The sequence below is a fragment of the Charadrius vociferus genome, unplaced genomic scaffold, assembly GCF_000708025.1.
Source record: "Charadrius vociferus isolate BGI_N301 unplaced genomic scaffold, ASM70802v2 scaffold115, whole genome shotgun sequence".
Lineage (NCBI taxonomy): Eukaryota > Metazoa > Chordata > Aves > Charadriiformes > Charadriidae > Charadrius > Charadrius vociferus.
Window position 1 is genome coordinate 3,273,021 of NW_009648636.1, and position 24,363 is coordinate 3,297,383.

The 24,363-nt window shown below is 39.6% G+C and overlaps 1 protein-coding gene across 1 annotated transcript in view; it reads left to right on the forward strand.

The window, feature by feature from the left end:
• Positions 1 to 21,240, forward strand: part of NELL1 (NEL-like 1 (chicken)) — a 295,750-nt gene extending 274,510 nt beyond the window's left edge. Inside the window, exons 16-20 of the mRNA XM_009886260.1 lie at positions 2,357 to 2,497; positions 11,520 to 11,713; positions 17,319 to 17,495; positions 19,233 to 19,457; positions 20,687 to 21,240. Of these exons, the coding sequence (XP_009884562.1) occupies positions 2,357 to 2,497; positions 11,520 to 11,713; positions 17,319 to 17,495; positions 19,233 to 19,457; positions 20,687 to 20,737 (788 nt within the window). The 3' untranslated portion in view covers positions 20,738 to 21,240. The remainder of the gene's footprint in view (positions 1 to 2,356; positions 2,498 to 11,519; positions 11,714 to 17,318; positions 17,496 to 19,232; positions 19,458 to 20,686) is intronic.
• Positions 21,241 to 24,363: the final 3,123 nt, after the last annotated feature.

A 24,363-nucleotide genomic window follows, 5' to 3' on the forward strand; every position in this document is an offset into this window, starting at 1 on the left:
GTACCTCCACTGGTTTAGGGAGATCAAGGAAGCAAAGGAAGAACCCATACAACTGAAAGCGAGCCCCGTTTTCCCAGCTCTGCTGGTTTAAGAAATTGGTTTGTGTCTCCCTAAACATCAGTGGACAAAAGCTATGGACAGGTATGGTACTGCCACAGTAAAGTCATCGGGTCTTGAAATAGTTCTATGTATTACTTTACTTTTCTGACACAATCTAGAGAGATTCATACACTAAACCTCTTCTTCTTCCATGAAGTAAACTGCTGCCCGGTTTTGGTATCGTGGCAGACAGGCTTTCTGAAAAGTAGTCTACCAGTCAATTAGTATCCTATACCATGGGCCTAAGTCAACTACATTTTCAAAAGGGCTTAAATTTAGAAATGAGCTTTAGGAAAACTCCATTGATTTTGTAAATTAAAAATGTAAAATTGAATGGATAGAGGTCCCACACAGGACTGCCCCGAGGAAGCAATCTTTAAACAGGAACATTCTCCAATTCAATGCTGGGAAAGAGAAGAAAGCGGGAAGAAGGATTCATTTGCAATTGACCTGCAATAGCAAAGTCATTCGCTTTCCAAATAGGATTAAACTTGTTCCATCAGCCATGACATGTGAAAAGATCATGGTTATAAATTCCATTTGCAGTAATGAATTGAAAGTGTCTGAGTTTGCAAGCAGCACTCATCGTTGATGGACAGCTAGATTCGTGCAGTGTTTTAACACTAAAATTAGCTTCTACAAAATAAAAAGTACAGAAGAGGTGGCAGCAGTGACTGATTTTGAAGCATAAAAAAAATTGACTTTATTGTTAGATGGAAACTGAATAAAGCTAGAAATATAGTGGTTATAACCCTGTTATGTAGATAACTTGCTTCATTCTTGAGTGAGGGCGAAGGCAAAACTGGAAAAAGGCACGTGTTTAGGTTTCTCAGCCATATCTCAACAAAAATAAATATTGTTACTTAAATGAGGAAAAATCGAACTTTTCTGTGGTATTGCTTGTAAGATGTCAGAAAATGGAATTGTGTTGAAAGATACTTCATTCAAATCAATTTGAACGTATATCAACATGACTCCCCTGCAGTCCATGAAACCACATTGGTGTACGTATTTTGTAAATGGAGACGAAAGCTGCGCTCTGTGATTACTTTATAACCTTAGCTCAGTCTTGCATCAGGATCACAGGACTTTTGTACTTTGCTTGCAGAACTAAATGCAGTTTCAGAACCTGTTTTCCCCAAAATCGTGTGTTTGTTGTACACAATTTTATACATATTTTAAATGTGACAGGTGCTAAGAAAAAATCCTCAATGGATGAAAATGGCTAATATTTGTGCATAATTTGAGATTCATTTTAATTGATGAGATACCCAGCTGAAAACTGTCCAAGACTTTAAAAAAAAAAAATAATAGCTTGAGCTAAACAGAGGAATGAAAATATAATAGCTTCTTAAATTACCGCAAGGTTAACATATAATTAATTTGCTAATTTTAATTACAACCCTACAAAATGTGCTGAAAAATGCTCAAAGGGGAGAAGCAGCCAGGTGCCAGCCATGATTAACCAAGGTTACTAGCAATTATGAGGTCTCTATTAACCATGTTAGAGATATTTTAAAAACTCCTTTGTAAAAACAGCACATTCATTGAAACTCAGCGGGGTTTTCATCTTGCCGTACCTTTCCATCGCTACAGACTTGCTGTCATTTGCTTCACTTTTTTTCCAGCTAAATGTTTTATTGCAGCTGTAACACGGAGTGCTTTTTCTGTTTGTCACACGCTGTTGTACATATCCTAGGTATTTATTTTGATCATATAAATAAGAAAAGGTTAACTATTGTTTGCAAAGTACTCGGAGCTGTGGGTATCGCAGCTGAACACTAGAAATACAAATCCTGAAGAAAATGCTCCTTCTTTCTGAGGTGTCCTGGGACATGGAGTTTTTAAAGCAGGAATATTGCTGGAACTGTCTTTTTCAGTGGAGAACCTGCTCTGCAATGGTTTATATGCACAGACAAATGTAACTTTTGAGTTAAAAACTGACAAAGAACCAAACAATCTGCATGTTTGCTTTGCATTTTAAACAAATCGTGGTGTAAATGAATGTCTCGTATGTATCAAATTCCATGATGTATTACTGTTCTTCTTTATTGTTGTTACGTGGGTCATGTTTTAAGTGTCTGTTGTTCGGAACCGTAATAAACCTTGATCTCCATCTATTAAAGGAATATTTTTAACCCAACCAAACAAACCCAACTGAAAAACCAAATCCAACAACAGCAAAAATAACAAACCTAAAGCATTGGTGTCAAAGGAAATTAATTTCCTGGCTGGCTTGTGTTTTTCTCTGAGGCAGATATTGATGAGTGTGCAGAGGGGATCATTGAGTGTCACAACCATTCACGCTGTGTTAACCTCCCAGGGTGGTACCACTGTGAGTGCAGAAGCGGTTTCCATGACAATGGAAGCTATTCTCTTTCCGGGGAGTCCTGTGTTGGTAAGCAATGATCAGCATAGCGCTTTTCTTTTTTTTCCCCCCCTCTCCTTCTGCATGGTGTTACAAAGTGACTGTTGAGACACTGTCCTGAGCAGTTACTGTGTTTAAGGCTAATATGAGAATGCAAGCGAGCGTGTCTGTGTTTGTCAGCATCCCCAGCCACGCAGCGTGGGTGCTCGTTCAAGATGTGTCACATTTTTGAATGGTTATTACAGGAGGGATGCAGTCGGAGATCCAAAGTGTGACTTACTGTGCTTTGCCATTTATCATAATAAGTTGCTGTAAAACCTGAAGCGAGAGTAGGCTTTCTGGGGAGCAGAATAGGCCACAAAAGGGGAAGAGTTGGTTTTCATTTTCAAATTCCAGCAGAGTGATACGAGAACACATTTGGGGTATGTCTGTGTTGCTTTGATTTGTTTGTTTTCCATTGTTTGGCATCCTCATCCTTTTATTTTTAGAATTATGCAAATAGGATCAAGCTCTCTATGCACTACATTTGCAGAATAAGGCCCTAAGAGCATGAACGGAGAAGAATTTTTAAAGGGTGCAGGGGAGTTTGTTGTTTTTTTCTATGGGAGGACAAAGGATGAGGTTCCACGAGGATTTAGTGCTGGTTCTCGCAGCCTGGGTGCCCTAAGACTGTGTGCCACTACGGCAAATAAGCAGTAATAATATCATGGTGAAGATGGTAATTGTGGCTTACCTCTGGCTTATGATTTTTTCACCTTTCACCTGTTCTTAGAAGCCTTATACGTAATTTCTATAGGATATTTTATCAGATCAGTTTTAAAACTGTTTAGAAAGGATCCCATTCTGCAGAGTTACAGATCAACTTCTCATAGTTCCATGTCCTTTCTTCGGAATTTCAGTTACTTTATCTGTACTCAGTTCTATGAATTTTGTATAACAGCTTTTCTGCTGCTTTTGTGAAAGAATTTTTCTTTTTTTAACACTAAATTTCATTTGTCATGTCCATAAGTGCAAAGGGATCTTTCTAAGATTTAAAATATACAATTAAAGGAAAAGTTAAAATAAAAATTTTTAGTAAAAATACATAAATTTACGTGTAACAAACATTCCCATCTTTTACAAATTTTGGCTATTAGAAGTTCTTGGGATAAGATAGCGTCATGATTTAAAAGGGCAGAGGAACAATAATTACTTTCAAAAGCAATATTTTGTAGATTGTCCAGCTATGTTAGCTTTTTACGTATTGCCTAAGCTGATGGGCAGCTCAGTACAATCATTGCAGTGAACTTCATTCGAGTCGCTGTGCAACAAATGGCAAATTTTACAGCATTTTGTGACTTAATAAATAAAACGCCATGTGAAAGTCATATATTTCTAAGCAGATTCTCAAGAGTTAAGAGTTCCTCTCTGGTTTATTTACATACCGTAAATGGAGTGATGGACAGAGCAATGTTGAAAGTATTTACGAGAAGCCAAACCAACATGACATTACCTTCAAAAAGCCCAGAGGCAACTGGGGATAAGGGGCATTTGTAGCAGTGCTGATGCCTAACTGTACTGCTCGCATGGGGAACCCCATGGCTTGGCAGACTGACCTTACATTGCTGGTTTGGGTTGGAGAAGGTCTGAGGTTTAGGAGGGTCTCATGAGAAGACAGACGCCTAGACAAGACTGTGGTTTTGAATGACCCATAGCTAAGCTCGGTTGCTGAAAAGGTCAGTATTGCTCACGTTGCATCGCTATTAAAGGGAAGGGCCCTTGGCTACCTCACAGCAAAAAGGAGCCCAAAATGTTCTATATTCTCTGGAGACTGAAGGGATACGTTTTCATGAAAACAAACTGCCCTCCGCATCATGCTGGAGGTTCGTAAGGTGAGGTGTGCTTGTCTCTCCATATGCAAGTTGTAAACAGAATGTGAAATTAGCAGGGTTATTTTAACGACATAGCTTTTCTGATCCATCTGCTGCAGGGTACCAGTGAGGAAGAGAATAAACCAGTTTGTTTTATTTCATTATAGTGGTTAACCAATTAAAAATTAAATGAAAGATTCTCCTAACCCGTATTGACAAAGAAATTTCAAACCATGATGATTATTTTAAAGTGCAACTAAGAATTGGTTAAAATGACAGATAGATAACACTATGCATTCTAGCTAAAACTCGGTTTCTTGAACACTGACTTTCATCACGTTACTGAGCTTCTTTGCACGGTGGAGTATTTAGAGTCAGGGCCAGAGTCATTCATTCTCTGTTTCAGATAAAAGAGGGTTCATCTGCTTAGCAACAGCATTTTGTCCTGGTATATTTTACAGACTGAAATCCGAGTGCATACCTGAGGTGGATTTGGGCTGTTGCCCTTCAGTATGTTTTGAAACGTTTCTTCTTCCTCCCTGAAGGACAAAACTTGGAGAACAATAACTAGGCTAAGAACATAAGTAGAAAAAGGTTAAACCTTCCCCCACAAAATAATAATAACATATGAAAATCAGAAGGCAGTGGGAGGGAGCGCTCGGCTCCGACAGATTGCCTAAAGCCCAGGCAGCCGGTTGCTTTACTGGGTGCGTTTGTGTATCTCTTGGTTAACCCCCTTTCCCTTCGCTTATATGTAGGTGGTCTCGGAGGTGAGTCATTGCTTGCAGTGTCTCTGCGGCGCTCGCAGAACATTTCAAAAAATAACATCTATTTGGGAAGTGTTGGAATACCTCAGTGCTTCTGAAAGCTTTATTCTCGTTGACTAGGAGGAAACAGTGGAGTTTGTCACCTGGCAAGGGACAAATGTGTAAATCAACGGATGTAGCGGGGAAGGTCATAATATTGCACCAGAGCTTGGGTAATAAGGATGTATGACCCACCCAGGCCACTTCAAGCTTGAGAAAATTCTTTTATTGCTCAAAATATCAACCGAAGGCAGCTTTGAAAAGGGAATATATTTCCGTGGCCATGCTTTTATAAAAGATGTCAGCTTCATAAGGTGATGCTGAGCAGGCTTAAATTAAGAGAATATAATTTAATTTCCAGCAGTAGTGCTTTTATGAGGCACTGGCCTTTCACAACGCGTTATTAAGAATACTGCTTGCAGACAAAAGACAATTGCTATACTAAGTTGCTACCAACGTTTGCTTGGCAATTGAAACACGTAGGCTATAGTTGCTGGGTTGTTGTTTTTTTTCTTTTTAAATAGATTTGCTGTGCTTTAAGGTAACCAAACAAAAATAGTTGTCACACAATGTGTATCCCAGTATTAACTATCTGCTGATAACCATATTGAAGCAACTAGCATACATTGTTTTTTCCCTGCACTAAGTACCTGTTGTCAAATATTGCTACCTCATGAGGTAATCATTGAATAAACCCTCAGTACTGAATTTTCAGTGGCAACCTTTAAGATTACCGGAACCAAAGAAGGGAAAAACTGGCAAAGAATTGCTGTATTCTGTGAAGTTAGTAATGTCCCAGGAAGCTCTTTCCTATCAACAGCAGAAAAATAAAAGCAAATTAAATTCTACTTTTTAATCTCCATCTCTCTTTAAGTGAGACGCTTCCAGTCTGTAGAGAGCTGTTCAGACCCCAGAGTACAGAATTCCTGATTTCATGTTTGAGAATCCCTACACTGTGACTGTGTAGGAAAACCAACCAAGGAGAAGGAAAACCAACCAAGGCAGCAGTCCGAGGCAGTTGGTGGTCATTTTGTTCTTTTCTTTAATAATCGGTACAAATTTTGTAGGGAAGCTTAAGACGGATCCTCCTCCCACCAAAAAACCCCACAGGATTCACCATGTATTTTGTCCTGAAAGGTTGTGTAGCTGGACCTCGCTGCAGGGTTAGAGTAGCTGTTGTGGGGAGGTGAAAGCTGGAAGAAGGTAGGAGTCAGCAACGGGGAGTTTTCTCTCTGTGTGTTAGGCTCCCCCAAAAGTTGGGCGCAGCAATACTTGAGGGTCAAGTCTGAATGGGTTGAAAATTAATTTCTGAAGCTTTCATATACTCCATAGCATGCTGCAGTGCTGCCTGTTACCTCAATTAGAAAGCAAGAGGAAAGGAGGTTTGTTCTTGTTTATTTTGCCCACTTTCTCTGTGAAACAAAAAGCTGGACCCATCCTTTGAAAATCTTCCTGTTTGCCTGGGAATTGCTTTTCTATCTGTGGTTAGAGAAGTGGTCCATAGACAGAAAGGTTTGCACATGGTACAAAGTATTCAAGACAAAGTCTAGAACCTGCTGTTTTCTAACTTTCTTCTGTTCTGCTCATAGAAATTCTTGAAGCTCATAATATCCGAGTCTGTGTTTGTGGATTTTATCCTGCAAAATGAAAATTGTCCTGCTTGCTTTCCATTTAGTAAATTCTGATTCTTGCATTCTGAGAGAAAGTTGTGTTACATGTCTTCAAGGTAATTGTGTTTAGGCATTTCTGTATTTCTAGAAAGTAAATCCTGTATTCAGAATCTAATTTACTATGCAATGTTCTTTAATAGACCATTATGTCTCTATAGAATAAAAGTACTATCATAAAATATTTTCAAAGTAAAAAAGAATCTGTTTAGTGATTTATTTTTTTTTTTCAAAGACGAGTCCAAATCACTTTGATTTAGAAAGAAAGCAAATACATTAAGTGACAAGTTGCCTGTGAAAAACGATATGTCAAAACAGTGTTTAGTTAACTTGTACATACATTGGCTTGGGAGCTCAGCATACATTTTTCACGTTAACATTATACTGTAATGGTTTAATGTACCATAACAGTTAAAATTAGCATATTAGTAGGGTTCTTTCTTCTGCAACAGCTTATCATGATATTACAGAGCACCACACTGCATGACTCGCTTGCACACATTTATTAAGGTGCTATAGGAAAGTCATACCATTAAAACCTGAATAGCCTTGAAAACTAAGAAAGAAGTAGCAAGGGATTGGTTTAAAATTTCAGTGAAACCAAGTTAATGAACTTGTGTTGATATGTACAGTCATGCTTGTCTTCTACCCCATTCAAATACAGTGGCCATGGGACCTCTCATAATATCTGAGGCAAATTACTTCTCGTTACAGCCAAAAAGGATGGAAAAGGAAATTGCATCTCAGGGGATTAGTCTATTCCATTTTGATTCCGATTTCTTGTTTGCCCGCGTTACCAAGCTATCTTTGTGTACTTTGAGAGCGCAGTGGGAATGAGCCCGTCTTGGGTGGTTTGTTTTCTTTCTTTTCCCATCCACAAAATGTGAGCAGTTGCATTGCGGCTAAAATACGTGTGATCAGGTACTTGTTGCCGTACATTTGTTTAAAGATGCACAGACTGGGAGTGTGTGAAGGGCGAAGATCTCGATCAGTTTTATGCTAGTCCTGTGCAATGTGGCATGTCTCGGCAACAGTCAATTTGCTTTTGGCTATATGTTCCTGATACAAACTAGCATAAGGCTGGCGTTACAAGCTAGATTCTGATTATGGTCGTTTCCACTATAGCCTCACTTTTCCTTGAAAAGGAACTGTGTGGAGGGGGAAAGTAAAGCTCTGCCACTTTTACTTGGGTTCATTAGTAGTCTGCCACAGATTATCCCAATGAAATGAAAAATATTGCAAAGTCCTATTGCCGGTGTGAAAATGAGATTGGTTTCACAGGTTGACAGGGTACATGAAAGAACTAATCCCCCCAAAAGTCGCAACAAACATCTTCTTCTTGTGCTGTATACAGGGAAAGGCTGTGCAGTCTCTTTGCTATTTCATATATGTAGTTGTCCATCGATCTTCAAAGCTGCTTGATTTATAAATGAGTATTTCCTCTTCTTCCTACTGAGTGTTGTTATAATGGGAAATAAGGTTTGTGTACAGTTTTTCCTTGCCCACCTTTAAACGTTCCAGTTCTGGGCCTGCATCAGCTGAGAGCAGTTGTGGAAAAGCAAATGAAACCTGATGGCAGTGTGGGGAATCTGAGCTAAGCGAGGGTTTGAATAATATAAAAATAATCTCTATGCAAGAGTCTTATCATACAATTTTCATATTCATTAGAAAATTGTTTGGGCCACGTTCAGAATTTTAAACTAGGCTAGTTTTTCAACACCTAGGTAGACACATTGATTCCACTTGTTAAGAGAAATTTCACACTAAATATGAGTACTTTCTTCCATGTTTTGCGTAGCTGATCTCATGTCAATATGAGCAAGTTCATTTGATCTCCATTAAACTGAAATACTTTCTAAGCTTAATACTATGGGAGTTTTCGTCTGGGGTTTTTCCCTTCCCCACCTCCCCCAATCTGGTTTGAGGCTGAAAGAGACAAAAACATGTTCCGCTTATAACTTCTTTTCCTCAAGTCACTGGGAACATTGGCTGTTTGTTCCGACTTGTAGAAATGCAATCAGCGACAAGAAAAAAACTGCCAAAGGGATGTTCTCAGAAAATTAGCTCTATTAAAAGTTCAGCTGGAAATGAGTGCAGTGTCCCAGCCTTTTATATTTGATTAATGACTAAAACTTCTAAATAATAAATGCCATAAAATAATAAGAAACCATCATTTGCATAAAGAACGGGGAAAAAATGAGCAAACTGAGTAGCAATTAGGAATTTATGTTCACGCTATGTTACTCAGCTTTGCTTGATTGGTTTCTTTGTCAAGAATGTCCCATTTACCAGTTTGGGCCGCTTTTAATGGGGCATCCTTTTTATGTGTGCTAAACGGAGAACAGCAGTGGCAGCACGTAAATAGCATGTTCTTCCCTTTTGGATGTGTATAACAGATTAAGTTGGCTTTGTGCAGTGTGAACAGGTCGCTACTACTGAGAATATGAATAATGTTGGTTTCTGTAATTGCTAACATCTGGCTTTCCATAAATCTGTTAAATTACATAGAAACAGAATTAGATTTCTGTGTCATAAGTAAAGCAATTACATGGAACTCTGTAGGCAATATGGCTTTATATTCATCTGTGAAATCCTTTTAGTTTTGAACTGTGAAAGCTACCCGTCTAATCTGCACTGTGATCCTGCCACAGCCTGTATGTATGCTATTCAAGGAGCCCTTGATGTGGTGGCGAACGGAATATTTACGATGCTTGGTGAAATCACCAAAGACAAAGTGAATGCTTCATTTGTGCCTTTGTCTTCGGCATCAAATAGAAGTCAAAGTCTATTGAAAGGAAAATGGGATGTTTTTAAGAATAACTTAAGTCTTACAGTACCTGTTTGGATAGAATTCATTTCATACCAGTTCATTCGTAGCTCTCTTCGTGTCAGTCTTCCTGGTTTTTACTTCCTGTGATACTCTGGCACTTGTTAAACAATGAGCTACAAGTTTTAATTTCTCTTAGTGGAGCACCTTGTACACCGCTCAGAGTGGGCCTTTAAGTACTCAGTAATTCCAAGCTATGCATTAGAGCCATAATTTTCTTTTTTGGCAATTAAGACTCTCAGGGGCTGCAAAATACACCATTTTTAGGGAAGTCTGAGCGATGAGCAATTGAATCATGCTATCAGGCCAGCGGGAACATCTTTGACAAAGAACTGGCCTACAGATCAGCCCGGGAGTGAAGTCCTTCTGCAGCGTCATTGTCTCCAGCTTCCCTTTGGGTCTATAAGCAGAAAGAGGAACAGCCATTTTTTGGCAGCCCAGGGCCCTGGCTTGGGTGTGCAGGTTGGTTTTGCATTTGGTCAAATCAAAGGGCACTACCACATTTCCACTTGTTCCTGGACTATTTATCATAGAATCATAGAATTGAAATTAGGAATTTCACTAACCAGGTCAGAGGCAATTTAGTGATTTGATTATTATAGTTTCCTTCAGCAGTTTGAGAGAATTGTTAATGTCTTTTTAAGATCTGGCTTTGTGAGGAGATGACTCCTGAACCCACAGCACTCATCCAAAAAGTAGGGTGACTGGCCTTCACACCCCACCTAAATTAGACTTTAAGTAATTTTTCTTTATAAATTCTGTTGAATTTTTAAATTTGTTGTTTTAGAGAGGAATTACAAGTACTCTTGGGGGATATTGAACAGTTATGAATTTCACGCTAGCAATAAGGTCATTTTAAATGGTAAGTGTGAGGGTTCTTCCTTGTAATTTCTGAATTCATGTAATAGTATTCTGGAATTTCATGATAGAAACCATCACGTACTTGTAAAGGATTTTCTTCTTCAGCCTTCCTCCCACTCTTTCTTACAGTTTTCATTGTTCATGTTGGAACAAAAGAGGCCCACCATTTTCCTGATATTTTATCCAGATAATCTGTCACTATGTTGTTTAAGAACAGTCCAAAGTTATTTTCTGAAAGAAACACTTGTTTTTAACGATGTACTTAAAAATCTCATGGCTTTTGCTACAAGAAAAAGAATGCTGCATTAACCCCCTGGATAAATTCATATTGCATAATTACATTTTACCTTCCAAAAGCAATTTTAATGGGATACTGTAATTCACTTTTCTCTTGTGTATAATGATTTTCTTTTGTTGCTTATTTCTTTCTGTCATTGCTAAATCATACTTTTCCTGCATAGCTTTGTTCTAAGATTTTTTTCCTGTATGAGGTGCCTCTGATTTCTTTATTTATTTCCTTTTCTTTTTTCTTTTTCCCTTTTTTTTTTTTTCCAATTCACTTATACCTTCCAGCAATGGGAAAAGGATGCAATTGTCTACTTTTAGTATGGGAAATGTTGATCATGCTAGGAGCTTATGAAGAATAGTGCGTTTCTACTTTGCTGTGAAATCCAGAACAGAGAGTGGTCTAATTGATAGGAAGTCATTCTGATTGTTCACTAATTTCCAGTCCCTGGAATCACTATACACACTTGGCTGAAGGTTCACATTCATCATTGATATACAGTTCCACTAGGTATGTTAGTCTCAACATTTACAATTAAGCATGCTGGAGATGCTTTAAGAATTCTTGGTGGAATCAAAGCAAACACTGAAGAGTAGTCTAAAAAATTCAGTGTTTAATGTCTAGCAAGTAAATATGAAAGACACCAGAAAGGCGGCACCCTCTCCAAGGCAGATGAGCAATAAGTACTTAATAGATAAATAAAATTTGCCCTGTGAAAAAAAATGTCCAAGCATTATAAATCTGCTGTTTTGCAGATATCGATGAGTGTGCCTTAAAGACCCACACCTGTTGGAATGATTCAGCCTGTGTGAACCTGGCAGGAGGGTTTGATTGCCTTTGTCCATCTGGACCATCTTGCACTGGAGACTGTCCCCATGAAGGCGGCTTCAAGCGGAACGGGCAGGTGTGGACCCTGAGGGAGGACAGATGCTCCGTTTGTTCCTGCAAGGTGAGATCCAGCTGGTCTGGGTTTCAGGAGTCCTTTAATTCTCTGGACTCACGTCAGAAACCCAATATTGCGGTGCCACTGGCGTTGGCAAAAATACTAGCCTAAGCTCCAGGCGCTGAGGCAAAAGGTAAGCTCTGCTGTGGGCATTGAAGCTGTGATGGGGAAATTCTTCTGGGAAGTCACCTTTTGTCTTATTTTGCACAACCACAGACACAGCTGAATAACGGCTAACCCTGCTGAGCTTCTACCATGTCACCCCGTGGGCCTGAGCCACTCGGAGAGTGCCTTGAATGAGGGTCTTGCGTTACCCTATAACGGAGTGGGTGGGCGATGAACACGCTTACTGGAAATATTGAAAACTGGTTTAAATTTCTCTTTTGGGTGAATATGTATCTCTCGGGACAAGTCCTGTAGTCAGCCATGTTCCTGTTGGTGGTCTTTCCCTTTACTGGAAATACACGTGAATTAACTGGGTGGGAAGGAAGGCCTGAGCAAGAGTCAAAGGTTAGAGGACCTGGCAGCGGGCACTTAATTTCCTCAAGTGAAGAAGGGTGAAGGCCGGGTTTCCCCTCCTCATCCCAGCATGACTGTGTTGGCAGCTCTCCCACATGAGCGGCACAGCTCTCTCTGCACCTTTGGAGAAGCCAGGCATAGTATAAGTAGATCTACTTTAGAGTTAACACTTAGATCAGTTTGGGGTTTTTTTCCACCCCTGGAAATGGTCAGTTCTTTTCTCGGTGTGGTAACCAAGGTAAAAGAACATTTGACTCTGCTTTCTTCATTTTCACCAGTTAAAAGAGGACGGCTGTCACTAAAATTAGAAGAATTTTAGAATGCACCAATCCAAGAAGTGGTTGATCTTTTATGGCCACTTTGCCCCGATGCGTTCATTGCACTGGTAAAACTGTCCTTAGACACGGCAGAACGCTATTGGCCCTTGCATAAGTAAAGTGTAAGTAAAATGAGATTTTGGCCGCTGTGAAAAGCTGAACATAGAGTATGAGAAATGGCCTATCGGTCCCCATGTCTCAACGCTTCTGAGCCAGAGAACCATTAGAGGGGTTGCGGGCGACAAGGGGAAAGCGTTGTTTTGAAAAAAAAAAGAGTTGTTTTGAAGTTGCAAGAAGCTGAAAGCCTTGTCATTTCTGTTTTGCATTAGTATAGCAGAAAGGAAAATCAAGACTTCAGAGTGAATAGAACCCACAAAGTACACTTCCGGTTTGGGCTCAAAAGGGAATATGTTCTTGTTAGTTGCTATATTTTTTACTTCAAGTAGCCTCAAGCTCCCCAAAACTCCTCCCTTCAGAAGCTGAAGTGTACAACTCCACTGAATATATATCAAGCTGTTATTGTAATCTTGGGGAACTGCCTGGCTTATGAAAGGATTTCCAGTCAATAGAATAAACAGTTTAATATATGTGAAGACATCTGGTCTGCCTTTGCAGAATTACAAGTATTAGTATTCCCATTATAGATTGCTTGTGATTTGTTTTATTTGCCATTTCTCATTGCACTTATTTCTCACGTTGAATGTTCTTATTAGTTTATGAAAGTATACAAAATGATTAACTAGTACATAGATATTTTAAACTAAGCCTGGCACTGTTTGTTGCTATGACTCTTCCTTTATATCTTCCTCACTTTTCAATTTTTTCCTCTGGGAATTGACATTTGCATTTAATTTCACTCCAGTAGCTGCTTTGTTTCAAGAGCCAAATTCTTGTCTGTAGAACAGAGAAAACAAGGAGAGCTCCTCCTCTATCATATCCCAGGCAGGATGTAAAGTCTTCACTCGGTGTTTATTGAAATATTGAAACATAGTTTATAAATTGTGATAGCTTCCGATACACCCGACTACCTCTCAAACCTGCTGCCGGGCTCTATCCTTTCCACGCGGTTGCACAGGGAGCTGGCGCTGCTTGACCTTTTTGCAGCCCGCTCAGTTTTCGGGGAGGAAAAGGGCAGAGTGTAACTAAATCATTCCTTATACTCCTTACTCGAACTTTGAAATGATGCTACTCGCCTGTTTTATCTAGGACACAAATCAGCGATTCAGATTTAAAATAATCATATGTTTGCTTTTGGCTTTTCTTCTGTTATGGTTATTTTAGGAAAGGTTCAGATGGATATGTTTTGGGCAGTTGCTGAAACACATAGGTCCCATCTTGAAAATATCTTAAGTTAAAATCAGGTGCAAAGGAAATTAAATACCTTATTTAACCTTACTTAATGAACTTCAAAGTTATTTGTGGAGTAGGATACTATGGATTATGAGACATTATATTACTTCAGTTATGTAAAGCAAAGTTTTATTATTGAAGCACAGGGGGTTATTTCAGTGTTTCGTCAGACCCAGTCTCTTCAAACCATCCTTGTTCATCTGGGTAAATACAAAGTTTGCAAAAACAGATTCTCAAAACTATAAATTAATAGAGTACCTTAAGTATATTTGACGTGTCTTCTACAGGCATCTTCCTCAACTCTTGTGGATTTAATACACAAGACTGGTAGGAATTTGATAGAGGGTGGGGAGGCGTTTCTCTCTCCTGTGAAAAAACTAAGCCTGGCTGTACAGTCCCGCTATATCTGGGCTTTTGAGACTGTCCTCTAATTAAGACAACCCTCCATTCCCTGTATGAAAAAAAAGCCTGGGGGGATAAGCACAGCACTGGGAACAGAGGGATATGCCAAGGTGAAGCATGTTCCTGATGGTGAGAACGCTTTGGTGGTTTGGTTTCTGCAGGGTCTGATTTCTGTCGAAATTGGCTTTGGGGCTTGGTGGAAACTCGAGTCACCCTGTAGAGCTATTCCCTCGTGTGTCAGTTTTTTCCTGTGGTAAGAACAATTTTGTGTTCATAGCGCTGATGCTTATGAAGCATGTAGAACTGATTCAGTGAGGAAGGGGAGGAGGAAGAGGTACTACAAAGATACTATATGCTATTACCCACTGAAAGAAAATAAGTTAAGTTGCTCTCTATATATTTCTCCATTTTCTATATATTTCCCAGTGCTACTATAGAGCTGCAAAGATGCAAGTGAGATGTTGTAGCTTAAGAGGCTTTGTGTCACTGCAGTATAGGGATAAAAATGTTTTTTGAAAGGCCTGGAACTAATGAGCTTGTAGATAAAACACAAATGCTTAAAGAATAAAGAGAGTGGCAGTGTATTATGATTGCCAAAAGGTCTCTGGCAAAATCATCAGGCTTTGTCAGTGTTCTGAAATACAGAGAGTAAAGGCAACGTAAAAGGTTAGCTGCTCCCCAGAGGTAACGGCGCGGGAGCTCAGGGAAGCACAGAACTACCGGCACTGTCACCAGCTGAAAGGGAAATTTGAAAACTAATCTGTAAGCTTGGCAACTGAATTGGATTAGCCGTTATTAATCAGCACGCCGGTATATGGAGAGGAGAGAGACTGCCATTGTGGAGGGCGCTGGGTCGCCCAGACGCCTGGCACAACCCCCCGTGCCTGGAGCTGGTCTGCCTGGCAGAGCTTTGGTGCGGAGCTGCTGCGTGGTGTCTACCCTCAGGTGGAAGACGGTTGTTCTTTCCCACTGGCAAGAATGGAAATTTAGTCAGAACTCTCCCCCAGGGAAGGCTTTCGGCTCTCTTCTTTCACTGCTTGGTGAAAGGGGAGGGTGACTTCTTTCTCTGTTTTTTTACAGAAAAGGTTTATTCCCAGCACTGCATCCGGGCCTGGCCGGAGCAGTGGCTAAGGAAATGGGCCACTGCCGGTCTTCCTTACCTTACGCTTTGTTCAAACTGCTGAGCAGGGAAATAAAGCCTGCTAATTCCTTCTTCCACAGCCAAAGCAGCAAACTAGCCACAAGTAGAGAATCCTTGGTTACCTTGATAAAGAACTGAATAAAAACTGTTCGGCAATCTGGTGCTGTGCCCTGTGGTTGGCAAAAGCAGTTCAGGTCCATGTTAACCTACCATGTTTTCAACGTTTCCATAATTCTGTGTTCTCTTCAGCTTTTCTTCTGAGGCATAAGAAATCCTCTTCATTATTCTTACAGCAGAAAGTAATATTCTAATCCATTCAAAATTATGATGAGATGCAGCAGTGACACGGACCGACGTGGGTGTTGTGGTGCCCTGATGCCAATTTTGTACCTGTTGCATTGTGGCCAAGACTGGCTTTGTTTAAAAACACGAACCAAACTCAGATTACTACATGAAAATCTAAACAAAAGAGCTTCCCAGGCTACATGCTGTGGTTATGGCTATTGTGTCTCCCTGTGGAAAAGACATCCTGGGGTGCTGGCACTCCTTTTAGCATTCACGTTTTAAAAGGATCAAGAAGAAATAAATTCCTTTGCTTTGATAAGTATCCCTTATTTGGTGGCAATGAAAAAAACCTTTTCCTTCTTACTTCAGATACAGGTTTATAGACTCAGATCAAGGTTCTGATGAGAATATGGAAAAACTGCAATGAAGTGAATGGAGTTGTTTTAGGAATTGTACAGTTGTGATCCAAAGCCGAATGTAGCTTCATTCCTCTCACAGCTCTGTCTTCAAATTGGCCGCAGGGGATGCTTTTCTTGAAAAGTACTAAGCCAATAACTAGCATTGAATGCAAAATAAGTTCATGTCAAAACTTTTCAATAATCTCATTGTTAACTGTGCTTTCAGTTTCTAGTCTACGTGTGGCATATCAGTATGCTGGCTCACCTACAGCAAGGGGTATAATTTCAAACACCATAGTCCGTCCAATTTTCATAACTAGAATTAGAATCAATTTGGTTTTCTATGATGCAAATATAAGATATGCTTTCCTCTTTGCATGCAGAAGCAGTTCTTCTGTTTATCTCAAACAGTTCTATTTAATGGTCTTTAACACAATGGGGCATGCAATACTGTAAGCAAATATTTAGCAAAATCATGTTTTGAAGAGCCTGTGGAATACGGGCCCTCTTCAATACGTGAACTGAATTAAGATGGATGATGATAAGTCCATATAGCTTTAAGCTGGTGTACTGTAGGTCCAGATGTGGAACAGAACTAGTGGTGAATTCCGAGTTAAGGCTGATTAGCTCTACTGTGATTTTGCTATATTGTGCTCCTATGAAGTTAAAGAGACCACCTTCATAACTTAACAAACTACTGTTTTTGAATAAAAAACTAAAGTTTTTGAATACTCATGTATTCAACTAATGTTGAATAACTTCAACAAAAAAGTACTTAGTTATTTTCTTCACAGTGATACATTCAGTCAAAATAGTGCTACGCAAATATTATCTATATTAAAGTGGTAACTGCTTGAAGCGTTTGTTAATGTAACCAATGTGATTTGAAATTGCTTCACTATATTTCTTCTGAATGCTGATTTCTTTCCAATTCAATTAGCTGGAAACAGGAAAACAGTATTCTCAGATTCAGACGGTGTTAGATCCATGCACTGATAGAAATTGGGACATACTGGCATTTGAGGTATTACAACTGGCAGGATCCAGTCCTTGTTGGCGGTAACATCCAGTACATTAAGAACTTAGTATTTTCTGATGTGCCAAAGACATGCGCTTTGATACATATATCTCCCCTGTGACCTTATCCGGGTTGCTGTCTGGCAGTCTGTGGTTGACCTCAGGGCAATGTGTCCTCACAGGATGGGAGGATTTTCTGCCGGAGGACAGCCTGTGACTGCGAGAACCCCAGTGCTGATCTCTTCTGCTGCCCGGAGTGCGACACCCGTGTCACCAGCCAGTGCCTCGACCAAACTGGGCACAAGCTCTACCGCAGTGGGGACAACTGGACCTACAGCTGTCAGCAGTGTCGTTGCCTGGTACGGGTAAAGCGTTTCGGAAGGGAGCAATAATAATAATAAAGATTACGATTTTTAGCAAAGCATACCTGGAAGCAGGCCCTTGCCTCTCTCTTCACCTGCTTTTCAGACTGGGAATGATGACAAAGCACTTACAGAGTACCAGCGAACTGAAAGCTACAGCATCAGTTTTCCTCTTGCTCCTGAATAAGTAGATGTAATGAACAAAATGAAAAACTGGACAAAAGTTTGGAAACCATGACACTATATTAACTTTAGCATTAGTCTACATTTGAGAACTTTTATAAGGTAGTCTGCTCTTCAAGTGACTTTTTAGTTTTCTTTTTTCACATGCAATGGATTTGATAGGAGGAGTTTCAGCTTTTAATTACATCAGCTGGTGTACCTGTCTTATCAAGATGGACAATGCAATTCTGTTCTTTCATTCAGCAAGTGTTGGGGAAATGGAGTGCCAGTGCCACGTGGTGAATTAGCAAAAATTAACCAAAGAAAGATGAATAAAGAAAACTGAAAATACTAGACAAACATGCAAAATAAAGAACATTTATTTTCTCATTAGGCACTGTAGATTATTTCCCTAAAGCTTTAAGTTTTACACAGATATACTAATTAGTGCAGCAATGAGCTTCATTAACATTATCAGTTTTCCATTTATAGCTGTCTGCATAACATAGTCTTTATATATGATATTAATCAAGAGGTGTCTGAGCATCAGGAAACAAATTACATTCAAAGCTCAGTTACCGTTAAGAGATAATTATCCATAAAGTACAGCAGTAAGTATTGTATTTTGTATTCTCCCAAGATATTTTTTTTAATGTTTGCAAAAGAACAGCAAGAAACTTTTGCAGCCTGCAGCAATGGCAAAGAATAGATGTCACATGTTTTACAAGGGGCACTGAGTTTGTGGCTGGCAGTTCTTTGCCTAATTTTATGATTGGGTTAACATACAGAGCTAGAAGACAGCGATGCCCTAAGTCGGTGCTACACGTAAGGTTCTGTGCAGGGGGTGATGTTATCAACAGCTGAAGTGCGTACAGAGCAGCATAACATAAGTTACTGGAGCCCATCGCTGGTTAAGTTTAGAGACAGACAGCAATACTCTGCAGAAATGACCTGATGAGTCTCTCTTCTCCATGTTTCTATCTGCTAAACTGCTTTTTTTACAAAGCTAAATAATAAAATAAAATGACTCAGTGGAACATAGCTGGTATTGCTCTAACAATTCCTTTAGGAGTTGACAGTAAAATCAATTGTGGCTGTTGCTAGTTAGATCAATGTTCAGTGCTTCTCGAACAGACCGGCCTCCATCTATCTGCAGTGTTAATTTTCTGTTTAAACAGTTGCTGTGATCCTGCAGAGATGTTTATGTGACCGAGCGAAGAAAGAAAGTATGAGTCTGCAAGGCAATCACTGCAAAAATTATAGTTTATGGAAAACGTTGGAACCCAGTATTTAATGCTGCCTTTAAAAACCCCAAAGAACTTGAGTTCTCCTGCTGCAATGGTGACGGCGGTGGTGTTTCTCAAGAAATGACCAAATGATAGTCTGCTACATTTAGGAAACCTCAGCTCAGTATTCAAATATGCATTTAAATGGATCAGCTCTCTGTTTGGTCGATCATAAAGTTCAATTCCATTTTGGCAAAATAAAACCTTTCCATTCAACAGGGTGCAAACTTTCGTGGTAGCTAATAAACGGCGACAAATTCAATGAGCTTTGCTTCAATTTTTACAGGAGGGAGAGGTGGATTGTTGGCCTCTTCTGTGCCCAAATCTAAACTGTGAGTACACAGCCATCTCAGAAGGAGAGTGCTGTCCCCACTGCGTCAGTGACCCCTGTCTGGCTGACAACATCACCTACGACATCAGGAAAACCTGTCTAGATGGCTATGGAATCACCAGACTTAGTGGCGCTGTATGGACAATGGTGGGATCTCCTTGCACAACCTGCAAATGCAAGGTATGATGGGCAAGGTAGGATGGTAATGGAAATGTATGTTGCTGCATAAAATCGGGGTCGCTTTCTGCCCTGGGAAGCTCACACTGAGATCTCAGGGAAGTGAGTGAGACCCGAGGGCAGAAGCCTACAGAAAACCCACGCCTTTTGTGTTTTGCAGGGTGGAAACAAAACGATTCTGTGCTTGTTGAAAAATGTTGAGCGCAGATATGTAATATCCTAGTGCAACTTTCAGACAATTCAGTTGGAGAGCCCTTCAGGCATTCTCAGTATGAATCTAAGCTAATATTTTAATAATTGCCTGATGTGAATGTTCATGAAAATGTGTTTTACAGAGCTGGTAAAGCAGAGGCAAAAACACTAATCAAAGTTTCATCAGCAAGTACACAAGTAGAAACGCATTGCAGCCCAGAGATGAAGGCAGTCCCACAACACGAGTGGGAAGGGAACGTCACAGTCTCTGTTCCCTGATCTCATCAAGATGTGTTTAATCCAGTGGCTGTAATGCAGAAGTGCAGGCTGTCTCCCTTGCTCCGTGCAGTGATGACCCCACTGCGCTAATATCAGAATTATGAAAATGTTGTTTTGGGTTCTATCAAATGTTCTTCTGTTCACTGTGGGAAACCAAGCTTTTGCTCCAGGGCTTGGTTAGTGTTGGATTTAAAGGAAAAAAAGTCGCTTGTTTGGGGTTTTGGTGGTTGCTGTAGTTGTTTATTACGTAAGATAGTTCTGTAAATGACTGGGTGCTGCAGAAAGATATTTAACAATGGATTAAACTCCAAAGCTGTATGGTTTTCCCCACACACACACACGTACCTGCCATGAATCAAGAATCTGAAATATCTGCTTATTTCAGACAAACAGAAACCTTCTCTGCATGGATCACATCAAAACTCTCTCCATGAACTTTCTTGCATGGGTGAAAAATCCAATCATGTCTGTTGCCGTTGCTGTGGTGTATTTTATTATGGGCACCACTGCATCTTTCACATCCATGTTTCTAGTAGTTCATGTGTAGTTCAGGCCAGTTCGGTGTTATTTGGCCAAGTCAGTCCCCTCAAAAAGCCACCACGGTTGGGACCGATGAGGACACGTTGGGATGATGGCTTAAGCAGATTTTTGTATGCGGTAGATGTGTCAGAGATGCATCTGTCTCTGCATTCCACCAACCCCTTTGCTCTTTCTAACTCCTTCTGCGGAGGTGATTGACACCCGCTTGTTTGTCTGTGCAGAATGGGAACGTCTGCTGCTCGGTGGATTTAGAGTGTCTCAACAATAACTGACGTAGTCAGACTGGACTGTGCCAAGGGAGGAAAACCGATGAAGTTAACACCCGAAATGAAGTCATATGCGATGGCGTTTTATACAACAGACAATTACCAAAGTCTCCGCATGAGGAAGATGTTTGGGAGTTGCCTTTGGGACCTATCACTATGCTCATCCTTGCTAGCCTTGTCTGGGTGACTTACAGTACAGCGCATATAAGTCAATGGTTGTTAAAAGTTTTCAGTGTTGTAAATTACACACTTTTCCTGTCAAGACATTTGCAAATATGTTTAAGTTATTTCATGGGTAAACTAATGCTGTATTTTGGTTTTAATTTGTGTATTGACAACATGATAGGATTCAGCTCTTCTTACTTTGGATCTAGATTTTACAACTAAGACAGCCTGTTGTGATTTTGTTTCATGATATCACATACTTAGTTCCAAGGTCCCTGTCAGATGTATTTATGAAAATATGTATGTATGTACAGTCAAATTGCATAGTACTTATATTTCACAGCTGTCCAACATTTTAAAGCATTCAAAGGTATATTTGATTGGGCAGAATGGAAGTGATCAAAGTAAGTCTGTCTTAAAAATTTATAAAATTAAATGCCATGAACTTAATGAAATGGCAAAGAAAGCACTTTCTTTGTGCTCCGCAAAAATGCGGAGCAGCAGCAAGACTCCCATAGTGAGAAATGGAACTAAAACCACATTCTACCACCAATTCAACACATATTCAGGAAAGAATCACCAGTCATTGTCAGTATTCTGTCTTGCAAGAGAAACTGCAAATGCTGGAAAAGCATATAATCCCTCTGGGTTGTGCAGTGAGAAAACAGTCAGAGAGCCTTAAGATGATGTAATTTAAATTTGACTAGGTTAGAATTTGCTTTCAATTGTAACACCATTGATGAGTTCAGAATTTTTCTTTTTTTGTATTCGCAGTAGTAATGAAGTCTCTGCCATTCTCAGTTACTGCTACCTTAGCGACAAAGTGCAGAAGCACCTGTGCCAGTGACATGCGGGACAGGAGACCTTAACGCTTGGTAACTTTCATTACCCGATTAACAGCTCAGAAACAGATTTTCTCTTTTCCTGTTTTGTGACATTCAAGGATATTTAGTTTACATTTACCGGGCACACAGTGTTGTTTAGTACCTAAGTTTAGACAGAAATACAAATTAAAACTCTTGGCCCTATCTCGAGGTTAGAGTTTAGATTCTCTTCAGCTAATGTCTATTTTTTTCATGAGGCTAGAAAGTTTGTGGCATTAGAACAAGAATATATTTCTACGACGATGGCATCTACAGCTTAAATGTCCCCTTTTTAACGTGCCGTTGTGTTTTGTTCTGCTCATTTGTGTAGTGTTTTTTGCTTTTTGTTTCTTTAAACACTGAGTATATGGAAAAGAGTACAGAAATAAGTATAGTGGCTACAGTTTGGAAAGTCTACATTTGTGAGTTTTTCATAGGTTCATGCCGAAAATGTGAAGCTGATGAATAAGAATGAAGTGTGACTATACAGTGAAAAAGTTAGTCGTCTTTTAAATGAAGTACTGTTATGTTTCTTATACGGGGAAAGTGGCAAAACGGTATAAAAATTAATTGCAATCATTGAGACAACCTTATTCCCATTTTTTTAAACAGGGTTTGTTTTATCTAACAGGTTTGTGTGCTAAAGTTAAATTTATTTTCTTAAAATGCCCCATCATTTTCAGCTACTGATGTACTGACTATATTTGCATCGCCCTAATGATTGTATAATAAGGGAAACAGTTGTGTTTTATATGATACTCAAAGGATGTTTGTAAATCATAATGTCAGCTCATTTTGTATATCACATTGTAAAACCCAATGGTAATTCAGTTGGATGAGATATCCGGTGGGCTGAGATATAAAGGGGAATGATTTAAAACTTGTGGGCATCTAAATAAACTCCTATGTACAGATTGCTTTCCCTTAGTTTTATTAACAGAGTTTTAAAACACTAATCACTGTCCTTTCCAGACTTGATCTCGTGATGTTGCTGAGAGAAGAGACTGTTTGCCCAGAGGTCAGAGTTGCCCAGTAGCATCAGAGTTGTAAGAAATAGTTGGTTTATACTTACTTGGACAAAATGATATATTCCAGTCTGTCATACACGCCAATTTCTGAAGCTCTGTGAATGGGATTAAAGACAGTGCAGGCTCTGAACATCATTTTTTCCCATTTACCTTGTCGTAGCGAAGCCATTTCCCGAGATGCTTTCTGGGAGCTCCAGACCTCGGTAGGATCATATTCAACAGGAGCACAGAAGTTCACATTTTTCCACCACACAGACCAATTTTCTCCCAGAACTCAAATGCAGATTAATTCGGTAAAACCCTTTCAGAGCATTTTATACAGCATTATGTGTCATTATCTCCAGAGTGATACAGCTTGAACTGTTTACACAAAGTCAAAATATTGACACAGACCTGTTTGTTTGTGTTGCATTTTAAGCAGTTACCTGACTGTGATGAACTTTTCCTTATGAAGCAATTTGATCACTAGTCACATCACATTTACCTTCAGAGCGCTCAGAAGCCACAGCCCCGGCTCAAAGAGCACATTGAGGAGGACAATTTAATTCGCTATGTTCCTCTGTGACCAAGGTAAGAACTTTCAAAACCCCTTCCTTGATGAAATTCCCCGTTCCCCATAAACCTATGGACTCTACAGTGAAAATGATGAAAAAAATATCAAAAATTATTATAATAATTTCTGAAAAATCTCCTCTTTGTTTGTGAGATGGACCTTCTCTCTGCTCAGAAGGCAAGAACAACAGTATTAACGTGAGGAGGACTACCGATATAACTTGTGTCAAAAATAACATTTTACTAGTTTTAAGGGACTTGGTCAAAACTCTTACTACATCAGTTGGAATTTTGTAGCTGTTTCTACTTATTTATCCTGTAAAGGAATATTTTCTCTGCGTGTAACACTTCTGGTGACAAAAAATAAATGAGTGAGAAACAGAAAATGAAAATTCCAGCTCTGGTGAAATGTCTTTCCCTCCTCCTTTTGGCAAAAAGCTTGGCCTAGGTGCTAAACCAGAACTTTGTATTGTGTCCTGTGAGGGAACCAACTTCGCAGTTCGGCTCCCTGTGTATTTGCAAACTCACCTACTGAGATAAAGCGAGTGCAGATGTTCCTTTAGAGTGGCTACTAGAGTCATGGACCACACTGAGCCGTGCTAGTCGCTATTAAAGCCTGAAGAAAATCCAAACTATTCCCCACAAATGCTGCCCAATTCACAGGAATGTGTGGGAGATGTATTAGTGTCTCTGTGTTGCCTCAGAGAGGTAAATAACAACTGTCTTCCAGTAATGTATCTTCTCCCAGGAGCTGTCAGTGAGTTTTCAGGTATAACTGTGTACAACATTTAATTAATAACATCTTTTCAATCAGATTGCAATGACAAACAAAATATCATCTGGTTTTTTTTCCTGTGGCAGACGATAATGTTGTACAAAACAAAAGGTAAAGTGTCAGAAGTGATTACACAAATGGTGGAGTAGATTGTAATAGAATTAAATCGTAACTCCTACGAGCAACATGAATGTCTCACATCTAATGGTACTTACATAATCATCATTAATGAAGGGATTTTAGAAGGGC